General features: G+C 47.9%; 1 protein-coding gene across 5 annotated transcripts in view; it reads right to left on the reverse strand.

The window, feature by feature from the left end:
* Positions 1–18,240, reverse strand: part of LOC135907442 (lysosomal alpha-mannosidase-like) — a 566,544-nt gene that overhangs the window by 351,426 nt on the left and 196,878 nt on the right. Inside the window, exon 1 of one of the 5 annotated variants that reach the window (XM_065439128.2) lies at positions 13,704–13,762. The exons of the other annotated variants lie outside the window; for them this stretch is intronic. Within the exon in view, the coding sequence (XP_065295200.1) occupies positions 13,704–13,725 (22 nt within the window). The 5' untranslated portion in view covers positions 13,726–13,762. Of the gene's footprint in view, positions 1–13,703; positions 13,763–18,240 lie in introns of those variants that run through there. 5 annotated transcript variants of the gene reach the window in all.

Here is an 18,240-nt window from a genome sequence, read left to right on the forward strand (position 1 = left end):
GGGGCATACCTTACAGTCTGAATTAAGCTTGTCCAGCAAAGCGACCGTTTACGAACTGCGCGAGCGTCCTAAGTAGTAGTAGGTGCTGGATTACAGATATATTTGTTCTATTTAGCGCATGGTCCAAGCATACGGCATCAGCGGTTATATATTTATAAACGCTGTGCGGCGTTAGCCCGTTTTCTCTTGCTTTTTAGAGAAAGAGGATGATAACCGAATTTCTTTTTTCGGTCGTATTCGTTCAGTTCTCTACGACGGACTCACGCGTATTACGGAAATTTTGCGCTCAAGAATAGCCATCGCATTCTTTTTATGCGAACCCTCTCATATATTATGGCTGTATACAGGCCAAAAAGGCAATGCCGAAGCACACAGCTTATATATGTATCATGCTGGCTCACCAACTGCAGTGGTCGCTGTGTTGAGCAGCGCCATGGGCCTCATGCAGAAAGGCTAGCGTAGACATATGGTAATTTCACGCATACTAGACTTGAAATGCGTGAGAACGATGCCAGTGTATCACAAATGTTTGATAGCGCCTGCCGCTCAGGTGTTTCGTGGTTGCCTTAGGTTGGCCGTGCACGAGTATGTGCTGTTATGTTTTATGTTTTACTCCCTACGTCAATCGATCAGACAGTGAGCTGATTTACCATTTATTGCTGGTAATACAGAGACGCCGGTTTTCTTTGTCGAATTAAAATCGATATAAGCAAAATAGTAAACAACACATACACGCACCGCGACTGATAATGCGCGCGCACCGCGGCTGATTTTGCGCGTCACATTTTTGCGCCCCCAAGACATATTTCTGCCTACAATAGTTACCGATGCACCGAACGGCTTCCCTGACGACCTTATCTGAACGAACATGGCGTAAATTTGACAAAGTAAGATCTAAAACATCTCGAAATCGTTCCGCAGCACGCGACAGCATTGCTTTGAAGCAGCGCCGCGCCGGATCGCCCAAGCCAGAGAGGAGGAAAGGCTCTCCGGGCGCCCTATCCTCCTCGCCCGATGAGCGGTCTTGCAACCAAAATAGGAAAGCCGACACGCTTTCAAAAAGAGAAGAGAAAGAAAGAGAAATACTGCGCCTTCCGTGGCGCAGTATTTAGTGCATATACCGCTGCCGCGAACGTCGCAGCTGATACTTGGCCCTCGCTATCAAGCTGCTGGGTAGCACCTAACCAAGACAGTGGTCAGACGTTTAATGCTGCGCAGCAGAGGGTGATAAGAATCTCTGGATCCTGAGAAGCTGCCACTAGAAACTGAACCTGCACGTCAAATGCGCGAGCCCTACCGAATGAAGCCAGCTTAGCGGACCGCTTTAGGGAATCAACCATCGTCACTTGGAATGTCGTTCGACTTAGCGAAGTTAGGATAGCTGGTGAGGCACTGATAGTATACTAATTGATGGGCACGTCCTCTGTTAAAGAGCTAAGATATGCGATAATACGAGAGACGGATTTCTAGCGCATAAGGACGCAGTGGGCATCATTGGTTAAATCCGCAGCGTTCACTTTAACAAAACCAAATAAGATCAAAGGTATAGTACAAATCAATACAGACCAACATCCAACAATGATAATAATGAAGCAGAACAGTTCTATGAGGACGTTGAATCAGCGATGAGACAGGTGAGAACTAAGCAAAGTGTGGTCATGGGCGACTTTAGTGCGAAAGAGGCGCGGTCCCCCACGAGCAACAGCGGCAAACGCGCACATTGAGGTCGAGCAGGGCGCTGTTCGTTGCTCGGTGGTGTTGTGAATTAGAGTTACTGTACATGCTACCAACGAAGCACATACAGTAACTCCATTGCGAATAGATACGCCCCACCGCTTCGCATGGCGGCCGAACGCCGCTTTGCTCGAGCGATTTTTCCAGGTCAAGGCGGCACGACATCGACGGCGACGGCAATGCCACAGAGTAACCGGCAATGTTACGGATCCGCACGCCGAAGCGGAATGTGTGAAGGCGAAGGGCGCGTCGAATACCGCTCCCGGCGTAGTGACCGTGACCGACGGTGCATGCACTCGGCGCAATCCAGCGCACTCTTCCGACAGCTTGAGCAACGAGCAGCTTGTCGTAGCTTGCCTTCTGTGCGGAACGGGTGTGCAATCGCAGCTGACTCGCCTTTAACTCAAACACGCGTAGTCGCAACGTAACTCTGTTTGAATCATCAAATGTTTGAAGTGTCAAAACTTTAACAAAATAGGATCTAAGACAAGACTATGACTCAGTTCCTGTGCTTAATTAAGCCCATTGTGTATGTATTGCGTTGCCCAAATAGAGTCAGTAAGCGCTAATTTCCAGACGAAGTCTGCCATTCAGGAGTCAGGTGAGCTGAGTGAGTGAGTGAGTGAGTGAGTGAGTGAGTGAGTGAGTGAGTGAGTGAGTGAGTGAGTGAGTGAGTGAGTGAGTGAGTGAGTGAGTGAGTGAGTGAGTGAGTGAGTGAGTGAGTGAGTGAGTGAGTGAGTGAGTGAGTGAGCGAGCGAGTGAGTGAGTGAGTGAGTGAGTGAGCTGAGCGAATGAATGAGTGAGCTGAGCGAATGAGTGAGTGAGTGAGTGAGTGAGTGAGTGAGTGAGTGAGTGAGTGAGTGAGTGAGTGAGTGAGTGAGTGAGTGAGTGAGTGAGTGAGTGAGTGAGTGAGTGAGTGAGTGAGTGAGTGAACCTTTATTGGGTCCAGCAAAACGCGATAAAACGCGCACCCGGCTAATAATTCTGTTGTCCAAAATTGATTACTTTATCCGACTTCCAGCCACATTTTTTTAGCACGTAATATTATCCAGCACACAAGTATATACCGATGCGGCCAAAATCAACTGGAAGGTCACCATCGGCGACCACTGCATTTAATTTACGCTCGCTTTACAGCTATGGGTGGGTTTTGTGTGAACAAGTGTGTTATTTGCACCTCTCTCTCTCTCTCTCTTGGTTGTTTGTTCTGACGCTTTCTTCTTCAAGATGTTGGCTCGGTGTTCCTTTCAGGAGACAGCTGCCAGCTTTCATTCCGGTTTATGTTGATCATGTATGTTTTCATGTAATACAGTAAAGTATAGTAGTAGTACTGGAAGTAGTAGTAGTAGTAGTTTATAGCAGCAGCAGTAATTTGCACATGGCATATAACTAAGCATAGTAGCTTTATAAGTGCGAGTCTCAACAGCATACGTAAGTATTTGCAATATGCGAAAGCTGGCCCAGAACCATGATCGCGAGCCCGCAGCTGCTCGCATTGCATAGGCACCGTCACGGTTATATAACGTTGAGAAATTTGTTCGGTTCTCGACATATGGAACGTCTTGCCCGGCTAGCCTGGCAAGAAGTTCAGCGGAATTGTTATAATGAGTGAAAGGCATACGTTCAAAAGGTTTAAACCTACGCAACAAGCCTGCGTTCCTGTTCCCTTTTGCGCAGGGCGCACAGCTGCAGGCTTCCGGGCGCTGATGTAACGCGGTTTCTAAGGGTTTCAAAACAAATCAGGCACAATGCTTTTTGACTTCGTAAACGAAGTCACGCAAGGACAACAAAGCACCCTAAGCTGAAAATAAACAAACGTCGAAATAGGTCGAGAGGGAGAAGGTAAAGCTTATGCGGACCGGCTTTAAGCACGACTGGCGTGTATCGGTTATTCACGGCGGAAGAGCGAATGTGGTGAGAAAGGTCAGCAGGAGACAAAACAGGGGATACGCACGCGTGTACACATGCGGGTGTTCGCCGCTGAGTCACCGTCGAGGCTGGCGAGCGCGTTGTGTGATGTGCAGCGAGCCAACACGCGCCACGTTAAGCATTATTTGCTGGAGTGTCCTGCACTGGCTACGTTGCGCAAGCCTCTCGTTGAGAGACGCCCAGAATGCTGCTACGTCTGACGTGGTGCAGCCGAGAGGACACGCTGAGATTCATTTGAAGGCGTTGCGTGGTCCATCTGGGCAGGCCGACGGGGCCTTGCGCGATGGATCATTTGCACGCTGCCACGCCTACGCCCCGCTCTTGCTCGTTCGTCGCGTGGTCTTGTGCAACTGTCTCTCGTTGGGTTTCTGGACGATGCGCTCGACAACTACAGCTTGAATCGACTTTCATAATATAAAAAAACGGCCCTTGGGCGCGGCGCAATTGTCGGCAAATCACGAGGCTATAGATTTGCGTGCAGTCAATCGCCGGCACGTCATGCTTAAAACTGGGACAGGAACAAGTAAACAGCATGTTCACATCACTTTTCGATATTGAACTAATGTTCCTTTGTTGATTAATTCGCTAACTAATTAATTATAACTTCCTGTGCGTCGCTTAGCTGCACGGCAGCTGGTTACCAACTACAGCAATAATAGTTGTGGCTAGGATAGCAATGGCTAGAGACCACTTTGTGAAGACCCACATTGAAATTGAAGTGCTCAGGAGCCATATAAGGCATCTAACCAGGACTCCTCGTCACCACTTAGCCTCTCTACCAGCGGAACGACCTCGCACATCTTTCAGCCAAACAATTACCGCACATGATGAATCATTGCCAACTTGTTTCACTCCGGCTGCGAGACTTTCGGTTCCTCCATAATGCCTCGCTCAGCCAAAAATCAATCTCACGATACCTGGCATCACGAAAAAAGCTGATATATCATCACCAGCCCTTAAACAGCCCACGCTACTATTTCTGCACGAGAACTGCACGAGAACTACCTGCACGAGAACTGCACGAGAACTGCACGAGAACTACCGTGATTCTACACATATCTACACGGATGGATCTGTCTTGCCAAACAGCTCCGCGGCGGCAATCGTGATACCAGCGACATTCACAACAATCAAATTTAGGACGACTCATGCGAAAACGTCGACGGCAGCAGAGCTCGCAGCGATCTTTAGTGCCCTTCAGTACATTGGTATTGAACAGCTACAGAAGTGGACGATATTCTGTGATTCTAAGGCGGCACTGCAGTCTCTACTGCCACATTTACGACGCGGACCGCACGAACAGCTAATATTTCATATTACATAGACGTTACACCATATAACTGATGCAGGCCGTAAAATAACTTTACAATGGCTTACAAGTCACTGCGGGATAATCGCCAATGAACGGGCCGATAAAGCTGCCCGTTCAGTCCATATACTGAGGAGCACCACGTACCAATTCCACTTTCCAGAACTGACGCAGCACGAAAGCTCCGCCTGCTTGCTCGCCAGTACACCATGTCACAATGGAATGATCCCCTTAAGAAATACGCGACTGTACTCACTTGATCCAACATTAAGTCTTCGGGCGCCATCACAGCTTCGCCGTGGATCGAGACGCCACGCTTTTTCATCGACTGTGGTTGGGCGTTGCCTTTACCAAAGCCTATGCGTACCGCATAGGGATGACCGACACCCCAACCTGTGACCACTGCGGCCATGAAGAATCAATTGGCCATATTTTGTGCGCCTGCCCGCAGTACGGTCCATAGAGGGAATGCCATCGCCACGAACTTGACCAACTGGACGACCAACCGCCATACGAAAAAAGAATTCTACACCATCGAAGGGAGCTAACGTCACAGAAGAAGGCCGTGCAAGCACTATTGCGCTTTTTGCGATCTACCGGCCTTTGCGAACGCCTTTAACTGGAACGCCTTTTGTGTGTGTGTGTGTGTGTGTGTGTGTGTGTGTGTGTGTGTGTGTGTGTGTCTCTATGTGTGCGTGTTGCTTTTTTTCCTTTTTTTTAGCGTTTTCCTCTCTGTTATCTTTCTAACCCCTATTCCACATCCCCAGTGTAGGGTAGCAAACCGGAGACTCATATCTGGTTAACCTCCCTGCCTTTCCTCTTCATTCTCTCTCTATATAGTTGTGGGGTCTTTATATCAGAAAAATGCACCTAGACTACAAAAAAAAATCTCTTTGTGAGAGCACCGGACCTATACCGTGGTTATTTTAATGTTAGAAATACGCGAAAGAATTTTCCTTACTTCTTTCTTTAGAAGAAACTTTGTCCCGGCAAAGCGTCGGGATAGTTGGCACATTTCATTGCGTAGCTGCGTGTTATATATATATATATATATATATATATATATATATATATATATATATATATATATATATATATATATATATATATATATATAATGCGTGCGTGCGTGTAATAATGCCCAGTACAGGCGTTGTACTGGGCATTATTGCCTGCATTTAGAAATATGCTTTTTACAGGATGTGAATGCGCCATAACACTACGACAGAACAATGGCAGCAGACGGAGCATCGCTGCAACTTGCATCGCCGAAACATTTTTCCTTTTTTTTTTTTACGTGCGTAGATTCTTAAGGAGGTTCAAAAATCGTCAGATTGATCTTTCTTTGAAAAGTGAGGTACGAAGGCCGCACTGCGAGCGACTACACAAATTTATCGGGCGAAATGCCGACAGCAATTTTTGCCGCTCGAGAGAAGGCAGAAATCGAACTTGGTGCCACTCTGCACTCGTGTATCATACACCCACGGAGCTGCCATACCGCCGTGTCGCGGTTGCCTCGCACGTATGCACTGCCAGCGTAAACTCCGCACCCGCGAGGCGTCGCACCGTTCGCTCCCTGTTCGACGAGCCGCAGTTCGGGGCTAACAGACTTGGGCGTCTCTGCCGCGGTGCCCCACCAACTCCGACAACGGCGCAGAGAAGAACACGGTGGCGTACAGCTCACCGCGCCGCATGGGGCAGCGTTCGGGGAGAAGGGGGGGGGGGGGGGGGGGTTGTACTGCACCGGCATCCATCTTCATCAGGTCTAATTAGGGAGACCGGCGAGATAAACCCGGGCGACTTCGCCCGGCGCGCACGTCGCCCCGGCCACCGGAGACGAACGCCAGCGGGGGACCGCGCGCGGGTCACGCACGCCGCCCACGCGAACGCCCGCCGCCACCACCGGAGAGGGGAGACTCGTCGCACGGACCGGAGGGGCGAAAGCCATGTGCCGTTCTCGCATGCTCGGCCGACGACCGGAAAACAAAGGGCCCGATGCGAGACAATGCGCCGCGCCCAGCGGAGGAACCCAACGTGTTGGTGGCGGTGCGTCTCGCGCGAAGACGGCACTGTTAACTTTCTTCCTTAGACGCACGGGTCTCAAAGCTCCTCGAGTGTTGTGGCCTGTTTTGTGCACGTGCGTATCGTTTCAGTCTTCATCATGCCCGCCTCAAGTGGCATGCTATCGGCATATGCAACCAGGCAAACCTCTGCAGGAGTCATTAAATGATTATTAGTGGCATTATGCGAAAAAGAGCAGCCATCACCATTACGGGCGACTAAATAGCTTTCATTTATTGATGCGAAAGCGTCAAATGGCCAATTGAGCCGAAAAGCCGGTGGCGTCTGTAGCAGCGAAAAAAAAAAAAAGAACACGGCACCTAACTTCCCCATCGGCTGCGACGCTAACTCGCGCTTGCCGGCTCGGGCCTCGACGGGGCAGAGCGGGCGAAAGGCTGCCACCGGTGTTAGCGCCGGCGCGCTAACACCGGCTGCCGTGTTAGCGCGCCAGGTGTATCGTGAAGGGAGACGCCACCCTCGCTCTCGCTCTGGGAAGCCTGTGTTATCCGCGCGTTCCTTGTCCGCGCAAGCTCCCGCCTGCGCTCCGACTGCGTCTCGGTGAGGCCAAATGAAAACGCGCCAAGTGTCCCGACGCACTCGATTGCCTGCAAGGAGTTCATAACTCGAAGGACCGCTCAGCGGCGTTCAATTACATATTAACTATTTTGCATTCACATCACATAAGAAGTGCTTAGGTGTTCTCGGATTTTTCGCTTTCATTTCAGCAGCAGCAGCAACAACAATAACGACAACTATAATAATAATAATAATAATAATAATAATAATAATAACAACGATTAATAAAACCATAACGATTATTGTCAATGTAATCAATAGCACGAACGAATGAACCAGGGAACGAGTGGGAGTATGAACGTTTTCCTCGCCGAGTCTAGCCACTGACCAACAACGAAAACGGCCGAAAGAGTCAAAGAAAGCTCTTCAGTTTAATAACGACAACGAAATACCTATACGAGTCATCGAACACGGTAAGCTAACGAAACACAACTGCGTCGTGCTGGGCTGTTTGGGCTGATTTCCCGTTCATTTCGAGGCGTGAGTTTGCGTTGGCGAGGGCGAAGAACCGAAGGCATCGAAGTGTGCTGCGATTTTCGTTTTTGCGCACGTCCCGCTTGGGCGAATACGAATTTAAACAAATCAATCGAAGTGAAACAAATTAATCATAAAGAACTTTATTTGTGTTATTTTCGCACTAGCACACGCAAAATAAAAGGAAATTTCGGGCCACAGGTGTGAATACTGCGGATAACTACAGAATATGTGCGAGTGAGCGTGGCGCATTGTCTTTCAAGCGCGTGCTGTGTAAGCACAAGGGGTGACCCAAAAGTAACGAGAATACTTAATGAAGCATTCGCAAATGGCAGATACCTTTGCAACATACAATCGGCGTTAAAATCATGCTGCACATATATATATATATATATATATATATATATATATATATATATATATATATATATATATATATATATATATATATATATATATATATATATATATATATATATATATATATATATATATATATATATATATATGCTTTACACAGCGTGGGCATTTTGGCCTTCCGTTAGCGTCTCTGTAAATAAATTGTATATAGCATTGCGCTTCAGCTACACGTACCATTCATTTGCTATCGCAATAAAACTGCAGAGGAGAACGTGACAAAACGCTAACAAAGCAAGTTTAGGTGAGGGCTGAAGTTCGTGTGATGACAGTGTCACAAATGCGAAAAACAAAATTCTGGTGCAGAAGTAGTATAGGGGTTGCTGATGCATTCGCGATGCCTCTCTCGTCATTTCATCGCGATACGCAAATAGCCCGAAGGCGCAAAATTATATTGCTCTTGAGACGGGGGGACACACGTTGACTCCGAATCATGCAACTCCTGGTTTGCTGACCTTGCTGATTAAGAGTCACCGTCATGGTCCTGGTTAAATAAATAAATAAAAAGAAATTAGACGCATATGCATAGTTGAAGGGCTCGAATAAGTTCAATTTGATTACTGAAAGAGCGCAGCGCTTGTCGTTTTCTCAGTAAGTTTTCGTTTGAAGCGCGCTGTGTCTGACTTCGCCGTTGCAATAGGCGCGCCCGCAATAACTAGTGCAGTTATTCAAAGCGTGTTTGCGAATCAGGCAAGGAAATAGTTATTGGAGTTGCTGTATGCCATGAAATTGGACGAGCGGCTTTAGTATATAGGGCCGCTGCGTAATGTACACATACCCAACTCCTTCCTTACTCCTCGTCATCATTCATTGCTATAGTTTAACTATACTTCCTTCTTCTCCAGCGTTGAGTAGCAGGCTATATAGAATGCAACAGCTCAGGCCGACGTCTCTGCCTTTCCTGTAAATAAAATATATCTCTGCGTAAGCATGTTTATTTGCCGCGGTTTAATCTCGGCCTGATGCTGGCCTTGCATGTCTCGCGCTCTTCAACCTTATATAGGCTTGCTACAGCGTTACTTTGCTCGCGTGCTTTGATTCTTGCGCCCAATAAGTGCACTTTTTGGCCAGGCTTCCGCGAAAAAAATAATACAGCCTTAGAACACCGCACGATGGCAAAGACTCGTTCATTTATTTCCACGAAAAGAAAAAGAGAGAGGAAAATAAAACGAGGAAGCGCATATACCCGAGGCAGACCGATTTCACAACCCCCCCCCCCCTTCTTTTTTTCTTTCCTCTCGCTCTCTCTCTCAGAGGAATTAACAGCACCATGATGGGTCCCGAGGCGTTTTCTGAGATTATTTTCCTGGCTCTCCATTTGTGCGGCTTTGCGCGTATTCCAACTCGGCTTCGTGCGCTCTTGTACATCATTTGTCGTTCAATATTACGCGCCGCATAAAACGATAAAGCGCTGCGTTTACAACCTCGGCTCTTCTTTCTTGTTACTCTTCTTCTTTGATTTTTTTTTTTCCTCGGCACCACGTCAGCGCACCGCGAGTCTTGTTTTTTGAAGTACACGCCTCGCGGATGCCAAATTGAGTTGGCGCGGCGCAGTAAATGCGCCTTCGACTGGCGGCAACCACGTAGTTGCGGATGGCACCGGCGCTTCAGCGCGGCTGCACCCAACGCATAAATAAAGAGCCCCCTAGCGCACCTGTAATGGCGTTCACTGGGCGGAGACAGTCTGCGCGTGGGGGAGAGGCCGCTGATGGCCAAGGATCACGACTCTATTAATCACGAGCGCCTTTCCCCCACGCTCGCTCGTCTTTCTTTCTCTCTTCAGTTGTGTTCCGCAATAACTTCTGTTGCTTTCTTTTCAGGTAGGTTGGCATTCAAGCCCCATCGCAATTGAGCTCTGCTCATGGGATCATGACGACACACGCCCGCGTTTTAAAAGAATATCTGTCGCTCGCTGCCGGTGAACAAAGAAAAAGAAAACAAAGAGAAGAAATACAGCCAAGCTTCGCGCGAGGTGTTTGGTGTTCCGGCTGCGGCTAATAAAAACCGTGTAGCTGTCCTCGCTCGATGCCTGCCTCGATGAGACACTCAGGCGGAACAATTGCCGGTTCGCCGGTTAAGAATGAAAGGCTGCTGTTAACCCCCCCCCCCCCCTCCCCCCCTACCACCACCACCATGAATCGGGCGGGTGTGGCGCGCTGCGCGGCTGAGCCCGACCGTAGCAAGTTAGACTCCCTGGCCATGGCGGTGGCAGCAATTCGGCAGGGGCGGAATGCGAAATTGCACGTGTATTTCGGTACGAGTCGAGGTGATTTTTCGCGAAGAAAGAGATCACCTGATTCAGTCCGAGGACTATGCGGTTGATGGGGTCGCACCCGCTCCCCCCAAGGTATTCAGCGATTTGTTACGTCGTGTGGTCAAAATTAATCTGGATCCCTCCACGGCATGTGTCACCCGTAAGCTTGTGCGCATAAGTATTATACATACGCGTCCACCGTAAGGCAAAGTGTAGTCATTAAATTATTCAATATTTGGCCTATCACTCAGTGGAAATGCGCATTTCAGACGAGATAATACTGATTCTCATTTTTTTTTCTTTTGCTACACTTATCTGTTCTGTTGTAAGTAGGCTGCTGTGTAGAATTGACGTAGAAAATATATGGAGTACAGCACTTTCTCCCTCTGTTGCAAAAAAATAAAAAAATAAGAAGTAAACTGCGAAAACAAAAACACAACAAACGCCTGCTCCTACGCAGGTTTCAATAACTGATTATAGTGTAGGTGGTACGCATGTCATCACACGAATAAGGAATGCACCCCATCTTCTTGTTATATGAATTACTTTTTTTATTTTATGTAAACTTGCCGCCAGACAAACCGATATGTAGTATAGGCAAGGGCATTGCTCGAGCCAATGAGGAAAAGTGAAAAGGATCTCTCTGGAAGAGAGCGGGAGTAGAAATTGTTGCATTATTCGGACTTTAATTGCGAAAGCTCGTATTCGCGACAATAACGATCCGAAAAATAGCCTAATTGCACTGAAAGCAAGTTCAGAGCGCAGCTTACAGAACAGGAATAAAGAAGACAAGAAAACTGTCGTTCTTTCGTGAACTGGACCGATTCTGTACGACAACCACAAAGAAATTTTGTAGTCTCCAAAATTTCGCAATGCTTTTGGACGAATACGTAGAACTGTTTGCACCGCAGCCTGGAAAAGAAAAGAAAGAAAAAAGAGGAGGTACACAACTTGTGCGTTGCAAGTTCGCTCGCGTGAAGCACGTGTGTGACTCTTGAAGGTGCTAAAGCCAGGGCAGTGTCTCATAGCGCATACGTTCTCTTTGTGTGAAGTTGTCCCCGATTCGACGAGAAAGCCTTCTGGCGGCACGACGCAATAATGTCGCTTCCTTCCGCATCCTACTCTCCTTCTCCAGCCGACTGCAATTATGTTGCGCATATTATCTATAACTTCCTATAAGCACTGGCAACGGCCAGTGCTTATAGCACTGGCCGTTGCCAGACAGCATAGATAGCCGCGCCTCCGAAGAGCGTGTAGATAACGCGCGAAAGACTCGGTGGGAGGGAGGACAAATGCGGATCAAGGGACGCCGAGAGGCAGGAACGGAGCTCAAAGTGTGGCACTTGGCAGGAGCGCTTTCCCGTGAGGCCGAGTGGCTCGTTGGTCATCGGGCGAGGAGGATAGGGCACGCGGAGAGCCTTTCCTCCTCTCTGGCTTGGGCGATCCGGCGCGGCGCTACTTGAAAGTGTTGCTGTCGCGTGCTGCGGAACGATTTCGAGATGTTTTCGATCTTACTTTGTGAAATTTACGCCATGTTCGTTCATATAAGGTCGTCAGGGAAGCCTTTCGGTGCATCGGTAACTACTGTAGGCAGAAATATGTCTTGGGGGCGCAAAAATGTGACGCGCATAATCAGCGGCGGTGTACGCGCATTATCAGTCGCGGTGCGTGTATGTGTTGTTTACTATATTGCTTATATCGATCTTAATTCAACAAAGAAAACCGGCGTCTCTCTATTACCAGCATTAAATGGTAAACCAGCTCACTGTGTGAGCGATTGGCGTAGGGAGTAAAACATAAAACATAAGAGCGCACGCGCGCGCACGGCCAACCTAAGACAACCACGAAACACCTGAGCGGCACGCGCTATCAAATATTTGTGATACATTGGCATCGTTCTCACGCATTTCATGTCTAGTATGCCTGAAATTACCGTATGTCTACGCTAGCCTTGCTGCATGAGGCCCATGGCGCTGCTCAACACAGCGATCACTGCGGTTGGTGAGCCAGCACGATACATATATAAGCTCTGTGCTTCGGCATTGCCTTTTTGGCCTGTATACAGCCATAATATATGAGAGGGTTCGCATAAAAAGAATGCGATGGCTATTTTTGAGCGCAAAATTTCCGTAGTACAAGTGAGTGCGTCGTAGAGAACTGAACGAACACAACCGAAAAAAAGAATTCGGTTATCATCCTTCTTTTCTAAAAGGCAAGAGAAAACGGGCTAACGCCGCACAACGTTTATAAATATATAACCGCTGATGCCGTATGCTTGGACCATGCGCTATATAGAACAAAGATATCTGTAATCCAGCACCTACTACTGCTTAGGACGCTCGCGCAGTTCGTAAACGGTTGCTTTGCTGGACAACCTTAATTCAGACTGTAAGGCATGCTGCTATTACTAGCCAAAACTATTTTATTCATGGGTGGAAACCTCACCCTTCCAACCAAATAGTCACGCAATGTAACCTGCAGCGAACAGTTTGAACGCTTGTCAAAGTATAGCGGCACAGCTCCTATCGTAGGAGAACGGTAGCCACGCTGTTACGATCATCGCGTATGTTTCATGGCTCCTAAACCGCAACTCAGAAATAGAGGATAATACTGCAATAAGGTCACATTAGTGATTGGAACATTCATAAATATACAATTGATCTCCGAGGCTGATTGTAGGCTCAAATATGCGCGCACACATCGAGCTGCGTGTTCCGTACACCTCAACGCCAGCAGAAATTCCGGCCAAAGCCAGTATGGCGCTGCTAATAGGCGGCGCCACTGCGTTCACAATATGGCGGCGCCTACGAAAAAACGGTCTATAAGCCGCCAGCACGTGCACCATGCACAGCGATAGCGAAGGAGAAGCTTGGCCGCCGCCACTGCGGATCGCCAGCGGAAAGAGAGCCGCGCGCGCCGTATTTACTGTCTTCCAGCTCGCTTACTCACGCAGTCTTTCCTCGCTCTTCATTTGGCACCACCGACGGTTTTTCCCCGCTAAGCACGCCTTCCGCTGGCCGCTCTCTGGTCCACTCCACGGGGCCGTCACTTGTCGCGTTCACTCGCGGCCCCTTTTGGGCGACTCGTGCGCGGTGGCGACCGGCCACTCGGCCGACATTGTACGTCTTCTTATCGTAGCGACGAGAGTCGGAGCACTTAGGTTCCTTGAACGCTGTCGTCCGCTGACAACGCGAACGAAGAAGCACGCATCCTAGCAGCCTCCACAGCGACGAAGCAGGAGCTTAGCCGAGAAGAAGTCGGATACAAATCGGCGGTGTCGTCCTCGCAACTTGCAGAGCGCAGCCCGACGATGCCTATTCGTGTTCGGCTTATACCGCACGTAGCAGCGCGTGCGACAGAGCATTCCTCGTGGCACCTAAATAGACGAGTCGAAAATCTCCTTCGTTCCGCAACCTCGTCGGCGGGGACGTACGGCGCTTTTCTTCTGTCGTTTCGTCCAGCGCGCTTTCGCTTTTTCAAACCCGCGCGCCACGCCGTAGATTTTCTCGCGCGCTTCCCCACGACACCCGGTCGCGTTTCAGGGAAGTAGAGCGCCTTTCGGTAACCCATCAAAGCGAGAATGCGCGGCACCTGCGCGTGACAGGCTCGCGCACGCTGTGCACACACACGCACAGCCTTCCGCGAAGCGCTCACTGTTCGTTCCGGCGCGCGCACGGTGCACGCGTCGGTGAGCCGCGTTGCGGCACAGAGACAATGCGAGCTGCAGCTGCAGCGATTGGGAAACGAGCAAACAAGCCTTCGTTGGAAGCCCTTTCACTGGCCCGATCGCATGCTCGACGCCGCACGTGCAAGATCTGCATCGGCAAAGGCGTCCGCGAGCGAGAACACTTGGGGCCGTGTTGTGGATCATTTCACTTCGGCAGATACTTTCATTTTTGGGTTATGTACACTCAGGCTCGACGCCTCACTGGAGCGACGCATCGCTACCTACTATCAATGCTCTCGACAACTATGTATGAGAAGGGAAAACAACGCGACTTGGAGGTGCGCCATTGTATTCGCGATGAGTATTTGTTCTAGATTAATCAATTTAGGCGCACTGAATGTGCAAAAGGCAAAAGGTAAAATAAAATAATGTGGTCCCTAGTGGAAATGGTCCCCGCCTGATTGCGATAACGAATGACTGTTAAAAAGACAAGGCATCGACACACAATAAAAAAATTCTTATGAACCAGAAGCTTCGTGAATCCGGTCACACTCTACAGACACGGCGACACTCGCGCTGGAGCTTCCAAGTGGTGCGCAAACCGCGGCGTCACCGCCCTTCGTAATCTACAGCAAACCCCAGGAGTATGTGGAACTGCTCGCTGCCAGCGCTAACATTTGTAATATGCGGAACGTTGTGGTTTAAAGCAGCAAGTGAGTTCTGCAAGCGTATGAAGGAAAAGTCACAAGCCCTCTCTCTTTGTCGTCGCTCGCGTAAAAATTAACCAGTAAAGCTTGGCTATCAGTTGCGATGTTGATCAGTCAATTCCTTACCACATTCTATCGCTATTTTTGAAGAATGAAAACCTCCAAAATTCGTCGCTTCTTTTCTATTATATATATATATATATATATATATATATATATATATATATATATATATATATATATATATAATATATATAATATTATATATTATATTAGTATATATATATATATATATATGTTATTATATGTTATATATATGGATATATATATGTATATATATATATATATATATATATATATATATATATATATATATATATATATATATATATATATATATATATCCGTTGAGCTAATACGACAAAATAATAGTAAAAATATTAATTCGGATAATTTATCAACAGCAAACAGGAAGCCTTCTTAATTCAATGTGTAGGTTCGTTGGGACCACGTGTTACGCTTAAATCTAACTATATTGTTACGCGAAGGACGAGTCTGTAAGACGAGCAACTATTTACAGGTTATATTTACAACAGCGGTTGCAGCGCTGGCCGGTTAGATTTACAGCACGAGCCCAGTTCGTTCTTCCTCCTCTTTTCTCGAGTGATGGCGCCCACGCGGCTCATTCAAACAATCAAATACCACACGCGTGTACCATATTAATGCGGTATGTAGATCTACCAAAATGAGAATAAGCGAGATTCAGCCTTATCGGTACGACATATTGCAAAGAAATAGCGCAAATAAGACACGGACTGAGAGGACATGTCTTGTCCTTCCTTATCTCATGTCTTATTTGCGCTATTTCTTTGGAATATCGGACGAGAACCGGCGTATTCAGCATGGTATGGCCGATCTACCAAAACATTCCGCTATAGTCTGCTCTTCTTTACCTTAAATAAGTGCAACTGAACGACTTTCTCTTCTAAAAAGGTTAGCGCGTTTTCTAAGTGTTTGTTAGACTGTCGCTGTCTGGTGTTTTCGCCGCATGTCCCGAGTAATGGCACCGTCTACCCGAGAATGCTGCTATACTGAGAGGCTCGGGAGGATTTCACGTATTTCTTAAACAGTACACCGGAGGCGCATTCTCTTTGGGTCCCATCTTCTCGTACCGGGAGCTATCATTCTTAATGAAAAAAGTTAGTAAAAAGGTTAGTATAGTCGATTTGTTTGCTAACGCTTTACTAATCTGTTACTCACTTTATGTTAACAATCTCGGAGCGTGAAGAAAACGCAACTAATAGGTCAAAACTCCCCGCCTGTCAATCCCTGTGATGCAAATCTCAGGCGTTATTCTTACAACGTAAACTATCTTTTAGGTGTTGCTGAGTGAACAGTCCTGCGCCACCTTCCTGAACACTTCATTGTTGACACCTCGTTCGACAAATGCAATACGCAACGTTCTATTTAGATCGGTGTCCTTGAGCGGATGGCTACGAAACGCAATATTGTTACTTCACTCTGCTGGTTGTTGCTGTCATGATGTACAACGACGTATTGCGAAGACATGCAGACAGGTCCAGCATAAGCTCCAAAGCGATGCCAGTGGTTAAAGGGGCTTGACTTCACAGTGGAGCCGACATACGAAAAATTGGAGAACTATGAGCACCATTCTCAATACCGGTATTTATTAAACCAATTTTTTCGTAGTCTTGGAGCCCCTGCGGCCACTGGCACTGTGTTGCAGCTCATATTGAACGCGACTGTAGGTCGTGTTTTGTGCACTCACGCATAATTTGCCGCTCTTGTTACGAAAAAAACAAAAAAACAAATTACGGCTGATTCAACGCACACGATGGAGTGTACGTTTAGCGAAGCTATCTTGAATCGTTTCTATTAAATGTCACACAAGGAGACACACAATGCGTGAAGTTGTATTTTAATTTCAATCTACGCAATTGTTTGCACCTTCTGCCTAAACACAAACACAAGTGCATGTGATATGCGACGCGGATGCAGCGACGTTCTTGTACGGGCTATATAATGCGACGCTTTGCGAGCGGTGAAGGGAGCGCTGTGAACAGAGCTGATGCGCAGAAAAGCACGCAGGACACACAGCAATGCATCTTTAGCGCTTCAACACCTCTGACATGTACGTAATCAATCAATTACCTCCACCGCGCGACCGCGGAGACCTCCCGCCGAGCCTGTCCGGCGACCTGTCCTTTGTAAATGCTCTCCGTGCTTTCACCCTCAGTGCCACAGCTCTGAGGGAAGGGAGGGCCCGTTCAATGTACGTCTATACTCGGCGAGAAAGAGAGAGACGAACACTTCAAATCAACAACGGAGCTGGTAGAGGCCCTCAGTCCAAGGCCTCGCTGGTGCAATCCTTCAATGCAGCGTTGATGAATTCCCCCAAATACCCTTGTGCCAGTAAGTAGGTGGCTTGTGTCAGCGGCGTATCCGATCGGTTAGAAGGTCGCAGAGACGACGACGCCGAACCCGACGGAAGAGGCAAAGAAGCTATGGTTACACATGATGCAGCTGAGCGAGTGTAATGCGATGATAGCGTTATATGAGAATCGCTCTGCCCGCGTTATCGTCTCGCGCTGCAAACCACGTTAGAACCCTCGCGAGGACGCGTATCATGCCCCGCGGTGCAAGGATCGGCCCAACCATTCACGACCTTTGTTTATACGCAGTTCCCGCAACGGGCCCAGTTTACGGCATCCTGGATAGACTCGCTTTCGATTAACGCCTCCGGGATCGGGCCATTTTTCTAGGGAAGAAATTGACCGACGGAAAAACGGAAAGCACCGGGTTTCGAAAAGCAATGAACGGGGCTAGTTGGGCCACGGCTATAGTTGTGTTGCGCTATGTTGTAACATTGCGCTTGCATACAATAGGTTGTGTCATCCATATTTTCATTTGTTTCCCTGTTAAAACAAAGCGCAAGAAAACTATGAACTGGGGGTTAGGCAAGGAAAAAGCCCTTTGCCTTAAGATTGCGTTGTACACAAACATTAAATGCATGCCACGAGTTTTAGCGTATAGTTGATTTTTCTTTATGCAAAAAGCTGCCCGACTTATTTATATTAACTCACCTTACAGT

Source organism: Dermacentor albipictus, chromosome 1 (genome assembly GCF_038994185.2).
Source record: "Dermacentor albipictus isolate Rhodes 1998 colony chromosome 1, USDA_Dalb.pri_finalv2, whole genome shotgun sequence".
NCBI classification, from domain to species: Eukaryota; Metazoa; Arthropoda; class Arachnida; order Ixodida; family Ixodidae; genus Dermacentor; species Dermacentor albipictus.